At 35.3% G+C, this 7,911-nt stretch overlaps 1 protein-coding gene across 8 annotated transcripts in view; it reads left to right on the forward strand.

The window, feature by feature from the left end:
* The window catches only part of LOC115213522 (zinc finger protein 239-like), a 53,026-nt gene that overhangs the window by 19,067 nt on the left and 26,048 nt on the right, over positions 1-7,911 (forward strand). For 2 of the 8 annotated variants that reach the window (XM_036504089.1, XM_036504087.1), the window contains exon 2: positions 2,075-4,830. In XM_036504089.1, the coding sequence (XP_036359982.1) occupies positions 2,404-3,210 (807 nt within the window). In that variant the 5' untranslated portion in view covers positions 2,075-2,403 and the 3' untranslated portion in view covers positions 3,211-4,830. Of the gene's footprint in view, positions 1-371; positions 398-584; positions 605-673; positions 749-1,850; positions 1,908-1,985; positions 4,833-7,911 lie in introns of those variants that run through there. The other 6 variants (XM_029782537.2, XM_036504090.1, XM_029782536.2 and 3 more) reach the window with 6 other exon arrangements.

Below are 7,911 nucleotides of genomic sequence, written 5' to 3' on the forward strand. Positions count from 1 at the left end.
ATTTGGTAGTTATAGTGTTGGAGTCTTTTGATGCAGGAATGTAAACAAACTAACAATGGTTTTCGAACACTTATGGGAGAAACACACACGCGTCTACATCTCACCTCCCTCCATCATCACTGTCTGACAAGTTGTGTTGGTTTCTTTCCGTACCTGACGTAGGTTCGGTAACAGGATAGCGTAAAAGAAGCAACAGACATGAAAAGAAGCAGCCAGTTACTAGTTTTCTATATTTTGCCATCATAAAGACGGCGAGCTGGCAGAAACGTGAGCACGCCGGGTAAAATGCGTAGCCGTATTTCGTCTGCCGTTACCTTCTGAGTTCAAATTCCGCCGAGGTGGACTTTGCCTTTCATCCTTTCAGGGTCGATAAATTATGTACCAGTTACGCACTGAGGTCAGTATAATCGACTTACTCCGTTTGTCTGTCCTAGTTTGTCCCCTGTGTGTTTAGCTCCTTGTGGGTAGTAAAGAGATATATATTTTGCCATCATTCGGATTTTTTTTTATTACAATTCACATTTTCAGAAAGTAATTATAGCAATAAAAATCATAAAATTTACCACTTGTGTTTTAGCAACAGACAATTGTGGAATAATATAAGGTTTACAACGGTTGGATATTTAGTTCGTTTCGTTGATTTTCCGTGTCGCTTTTCTGAAGTGTCCTTAACTTATATTTCCCGCTAAATCCACTCCTTCGGTTGATTAACGTTAATTCACATTAAACTGGATTTATTTGATACGAGGTAAGATATAACACATTTTTTTAATAAAAGCCAATGAACCCGGCTACTTGACTGAAAGTTTTAAATATTGCTAGTATGACATCGATATAAATTCTGTACTCCGGTAAACTTCTTTAATTAGGCGAATAAAATCTAAAGTGTATTTTATTTGGTATTGCCACGAAAAAGCACCAAATTTTCATTTCTTTTATTACAGTAAATATTCCATTTGCTAATTGTCCCCATCCAAAGCCGTTTATTGTTTTATCATAAAATTATCACTTGCTACATATATCTGTTTGCTGTTTTTTCTAACAAAATGACCCACATTAATAGTTTAAATTTTAATGATGGTGGTTATTTAGTGAATATGTCATGGAGCCATTGAGTAGATGGTAGCCACGTTAGAGGGAGTGTGAGGAAAATATATTTCCCAGTCACTGATAAAATGTTAGAATATAACAATGGTAGGAAATTTTCAACAGAACTGAACAGCAGAAGGTCTTCAGAGACAAAACCCCACTGAGGCAAGTGTTTTGCTCCCTAACTTGTTACATTCTATCAACTATTTCTAAGTTAGCACTCGCTCTCCACTCCACATTTGACGGCATCTACTTTCTTGTATTTATTGCACATGTACATCTACTATTTTTCATTTTGACGTTCCTCTAATATTGCTGCACATCTTATGTATCCATAACTTGCACTGGCTACACCTTATGGAGTTTCTGCACATTCCTTTTCCATATCTCAAGCAGGGCCATTTCCCTGTAGGATTTGTCTGCTTACTAACTTACTAAAGGCCCACTAATTGCAGATCCTGCTTACACACCTGAAATGTCTTTTCTTTTGCTGGTATTGATTCAGCTGTAAGATGATCAGCACAGAGGATCTCACAGGGTCAGCCCAGTATATGTGTGTGTGTGTGTCTGTATTGTTGTTAGTGACTAAATTATAGTGATGTTTATGTTTGGTCTGTTCTAAAAGTCTTGACACTCGTGAACACTAATTTCCTAAATAGATCTGCTCAGTCAGGTTTGACCTGGGGCTAAACAACATTGACTCATCATGTTTCCTAAGACAGTACAACGTTATTGTCCAGTATTTTGTAGCTTAGCATTTTACATAATATCTGAAGGTGGACGAGCTGAAGGCCGTGCATATGTGGACATTACACAAGGTTGTATAATATAATTTTAATGATAAAATAAATTTTAAAGACTAATTATTAGGGTAAAAGTTTATATCCACAGTTTATCACTATGAAAATGTAGTTATATTTTCTATTGTTGAATCTCTGCTTTTTATGTCTTTCCTATATCTTCTACTGTTTCTGTATCATTTCAGAATATGAGATGTTAGTGGTATAAAGGAGTTTTTACATCAGATACATCATGAATATTGATCATCATTTGAAGACTAATGGAAGATATTATAAATAATATATATAACCCTGTTTCTATAACAAATCTCTGGTAAATAACTGAAATGTTTCTTCTGAATTAATAGCAACATTTGCTTTCCTCCATTGCCAGGAATATATACTTGGAAAAATCTGTAAAGGTGTTTGCATTACCTTCAGATATTCACGAAGATTAGATTTGCTCTAATTATAGCTGTAGAACTTTTTGTATCAACAGAGAAATATATAAAGAAGAAAGAAAAACTGAACAATAATGAATCCTCAAGAGGTGACAAAAGAAAGTGAAAAATTATCATACCAATGTGATATCTGTAAAAAGTTTCTATCTAGTAAGGGAAATCTCACTATTCACAAACGTATTCATGCAGGAGGAAAGCAATATCACTGTGATATCTGTGGAAAGCCTTTTATGGTGAAAAGTAACCTTACCAGACACAAATACATTCATAGTGAAGAGAAACCATATTTTTGTGATATCTGTGGTAAATCATTCACTCAAAAAGATAGCCTTACTTATCACAAATCTATTCATACAGGAGAGAAACCATATCACTGCAATATCTGTGGTAAATCCTTTGCAGTAAGAGGTAAATTAAATTCTCATGAACTTACCCATACTAATGAGAGGCCACATCAGTGTGATATTTGTGGTAAATCTTTCTCTCATAAGAGTGGCCTTACTTATCACAAATCCCTTCATACAGGAGAGAAACCATATCACTGCGATATCTGTGGTAAATCCTTCATAATAAGAAGTAATTTAACTTCTCATGAACTTACGCATACTAATGAGAGGCCACATCAGTGTGATATTTGTGGCAAATCATTCTCTCAAAAAAGTAACCTTACCACTCACAAAGCGATTCATACAGGAGAGAAACCATATCACTGCGATATCTGTGGTAAATCCTTTGTACAAAGACAGCATTTGACTACTCATGAATTTACCCATAATAATGAGAGGCCATATCAGTGTGATATTTGTGGCAAATCATTCTCTCAAAAATGTCACTTTACTCATCACAAATACACTCACACAAGAGAGAAACCATATAACTGATATTTGTGGTAAATCATTCTCTCATTTGATCTGACCCTGGACCTGGAATCAAGTACATATACGTCCTTTTGGAAACGAAATGAGAAGTCGTCTTACATTAACACAGCTCCCTATCATCAAGCCACAGTGTTCAGGAACCTGATTAAGGGTGTCAGCAGGAGAAACTCCAGAGCAAAGAGAAATTTGATGCTACCGCCCAGTACTACAACCAGGCTCTTGCTGCTCGCGGTTTCAAGGATAAGTCAGAGCCTAGCTCCCCACCACAAGAGAAAGCGCAACTGAAAAGTAATGGTTCACACTAGGTAAAATGTTCCTTAGTTTAGTTTCGTCTGTAGCAATGGATTCAACAAAATATGCAAAAGACATACAGAGATTATGCTTTAGCTATGCACTTAGTGTAAAAAAGATTTTAGTAGGTAGGCCCAGCTCCAAGGCTGAGACAGGATGCTCATACAGGTGTAACACAACTTGTCCACTACACAGCCACTGCAATATGGAAACTGTTGTTTACCAGGTAGAAGTAACAGCACAAGGAGCAAATGGACAACCAAGTGTGCAGAAATATGTGGGGTCAATGTCAGACCTCGTGAGAATCCACTTTAATAACCACACGTCCTTATACACCATCTCAGAGAGATGTAATGCCATAACCGCAGGCAAGTACGTCTGGGCTTTGAAAGAAGGCACCATAGAGTACTGCATAAAGTGGGTGACCTTAGAAAGATGCAAGCTATACATTAATAGCAGCAAGTGCAGATTATGCTTCTTTGAGAAGAGATCAATTTCAAAAGGTACCCAAAGGTAACCTACCTCTGCGCCTCACCATCAAATAGGGTTTTGACCAAACCACATACCAATGCATCCATGTACACATATTGACATCCCTAAAATGTGGATACCCTAGAAAATAAACTCTCCCCCACAGACATAACCATTCACACATATTGTACCCCCACATATACACAAATTACAGCAATTGTGTTACTTTTTATTGAGCAAATTAATTTTTTACATTTTTCCTCATTTGCATCAACTCACTAATTATGATGTGAATCTTTCATTCAAATATTGTTGATTTAAATTTATTTGTTCTGTTTCCATGTAGATATGTCATTATGACACTAATGTATGACATTCCAGACTGGGTGTTTCCTACTGGACATGCTTAGGTATCCCAGCACCTGCATCCTTTGTTGCTACGGCTCCACACCTCCAAGAACAATCTGGAGGCTTATTACTGTGTTGGATGGAGGTTGCAATATACTTTTCAAAAGCCTTTCCCCTACCATGCTTATCATCCAAACGTGTCCTGTATGAACCCGTGCAGTTAATGATACTGCATGCTTCTTTTTTGTAAATTCCTGAAATTTGATCTCATTAATTTTGATGAATAAATTTAATAAACTGAAAGGAAAATAAAGTTGTTTTACTCTTCAATTATTTTTCTCTCATTTTATATGCAGACCATCCAAACAAATCTTGTGCTGGGGACACAAAGATAAACTATAGAATTTACACCGTTGATCAATGTATGAGAACTGTAACGTTTCTCCAAACTGATTTACAATAAATGTTTATTTTGAAGCTATTTAATTTGTTGATCTTATTTAATATACAAAACACAAGGTATTAGCTGTTAAGATGCAGTGATGAGAGATAAACGAATGGATGAGTTTGTATATTAAATGATAATGATGGTGGTTATCTAGTGAAGATATAATGTTAAAACATAACAATGGTAGGAAATTCTTAAGAGTGCTGAACAGTAGAAGGTGTTCAGAGATGAAAGCCAGCTGAGGCAAGTATTTTGGCCTCTAACTTGTTACATTCTATCAACTACTTCGTTAACCACTCCCCATCACATTTGACATCTACATTCTGTATATTTCTAGTATTTATTCTAGACTAGCAGTATTACCCAGCCTTGCCCAGGATTAAGTTACGATTATTAAGCTAATCAAGTTCTTTATTTTAAATCAAACTAAGTAATATCGACGTCAAATTTGGGCGAAATCCGTTGAAGCTGGTTATATTATATATATATATGAAATAGATATATATATATATATAACATAATTTATTACACACGTGAGTGAGAACACTTTGAGATATTTTTGGTATCTAACATATGTCAGATACAACGAGCGCTGCTTCTGATTGGTCAATCCATAGTGATGACCCGAGGTCACGGTGACGGCACTACTTTTGACATTCATAAGTTACAACTAAACTTCATTCATTACTTTCACAAGCAGGTAGAATGTAGCCATGTAATTAAACAAACATACTATCTTTTTTATACCAAATATCACTTAAAGTCATATACACATAAAATATAAACATTTCTGGTGGTAATTCAATTTTTTGTTGCCAAAAAAATCACAACATATTTCGTCTGCTCATCGATACTCTTGCAGTGCAGGTAGATCTATCAACAAGATGGCTACTGTTGTCGATATCAAGGTGAATAATTTTGTTAAGATTGATGGTAAAGATGGGGGAAGAGTGTTATCCGTTGTTCAACCTCTTGGAACATACAGAATGTTCAAAGTGAAGATCAATACTGGCCAAGTTCGACATATTGCTGGATACAGGTTAACAAAGGTACCTGAAACAGTGTTATCGACGAGTGGATTGTCATCGAACCCTAGATCTAACATCCCTGATGAGGTGTGGACATCATAATGTGCAAAGCATCAATAGTTACAGCAATATTTCCATGGATCGTCATCGTGCCATCAGTAACCTCCTTAGTAGCAACAACGACCAGACTGGTTCGCTTGTACTTCCGTCACACTCAGCAGCAGCGAGTGCAAGTGATCTCCCCTCCACTGTCAATGTTATGTTGAGTCAATCTCGGACCGCTGTCACTTGCTTTGGTTCAGTGCACTCCATTTTCTTGGCTCCAATATATGGGGGAACAATCAATGTGAACTTCTTTGGTTCAGATGCAAAGCGACCTCGTCTCACAGATAATGAGGACTGTTAAGTTTTACTGGACTGCATGGACTGTTGTGCTCTACTCTGACTGACATTGCTACTCGAAAACAGGTTTGAGTATTATTGAAGATTCAATCTGTGTTATGTATTTCTTGAATGTTAACAAAATGTTAAACAGTCATCAGTTATCAGTCATTTCACCTGAAAACTTAGCGCTATAAAGTCGGACTATCTTCCTGCGGCATGACATCTTTTACAGTTACACATTGTGACGTCACGTGAAATCAAGCTGTATTCATGTGCACTTGAACACGATGTGAAGAATTTAGTTATTGGGTTAATAAAATATGGTCGTTTATTCGTGTGTAATAAATAAAATACCAAACTCATTCCCTATGGATACCGTATTTATTACAACTCGTGGCTTGTAAATGTATCTAACTCGCTTTCGCTCATTAGATACGTTTACAAGACACTCGTAATAAATACAGTATCCATAGGGAACTCGTTTGGTATTCTCTATATAAATTAAATTACAGATAAAACCACTATTATGCAAATCAAATAGTGAAAAACTTAAACTAAAACATAAAAATAATTAATATAATATACAAAATATTTAAAATTTTTTATTTATATTTATAAATTTTTATATTTTTTAATGTTACAGTAATGTAATACTATTTATTGTTTTCTATTGGGAAATAGATTATTTTTATTTGGCTTTTTTGAGTAGGGGTGAATATAATGATTAAAATGTCACTTATAACTTAAGTGTTATCATTATACACAAATCTGAACTACAGTATATAATGCCATAGAGAAATATACTCATGAAACGCTATGAATATTAACGACGTATGTATAATATTTTCTTCGTGTTCATTTAACCGCTATAAAAATATAATTTAATGATTACAAAAATGCATATTTATTTATACTCAGTTGAAAAAAACGTGAAGAGAAACATTATCTTAATTTTATATTATTTACATTAGGAAGGAAAGACAATTTTCGTCGTGTAGAAGAACAACTATATATCCATTAACTAATTCGTAAATCTAACTAATACATTAATCAACAAATCAAAATAGACTTGGGATTATCTTTGGACATGGCATAAAATCACCAATGTCTCAAAGGAGTGAGTGTCGTGGAGTTCAGTTACGTCCAACAAAACACTAAAGTTTTTCCCAAAATCCAGGGTTTTTATAACTGCTCAACTTGACTTAAAAGAATCGAAATCCATTACAAATATCCTTTACGTAACTTTTTAGAATCTTTATATGAGCAGTTATATTAACCAATGGAAAAAACGAAAACAATAATTCTTCGGCAATATGACATTACGTCATATTGCCAATTTGCGCTGTATTTCAAAATGCTATTGCTATAATATATATATATCTAAAGGACAATGGCCATGAATGACCATGGGATTGCATCAAGAAACTTATCTGAGACATGTCCAGCTAAGGTTCTTTTTTTGGAAGCCCAGCAGTCACCTATGCATACCAGTCTCCCCTTTCCAAGCCACCAATGTTATCCAAGTGAAAGACAAAGGCTGAAGCAGCTTGGCACCAGTGATGTTGCAACTCATTTCTGGAGGTGAATGAACTGAAGCAACATGAAATAAAGTGTCTTGCTCAAGAACACAACACACAACCTGATCCAGGAATCATAACCACTACATGATTGTGAACACAACAATCTAACCACTGAACCATGTCCATATGTATCTCTCTCTCTATATATATATAT

The sequence above is a fragment of the Octopus sinensis genome, linkage group LG6 (assembly GCF_006345805.1).
Source record: "Octopus sinensis linkage group LG6, ASM634580v1, whole genome shotgun sequence".
Classification (NCBI taxonomy): Eukaryota; Metazoa; Mollusca; class Cephalopoda; order Octopoda; family Octopodidae; genus Octopus; species Octopus sinensis.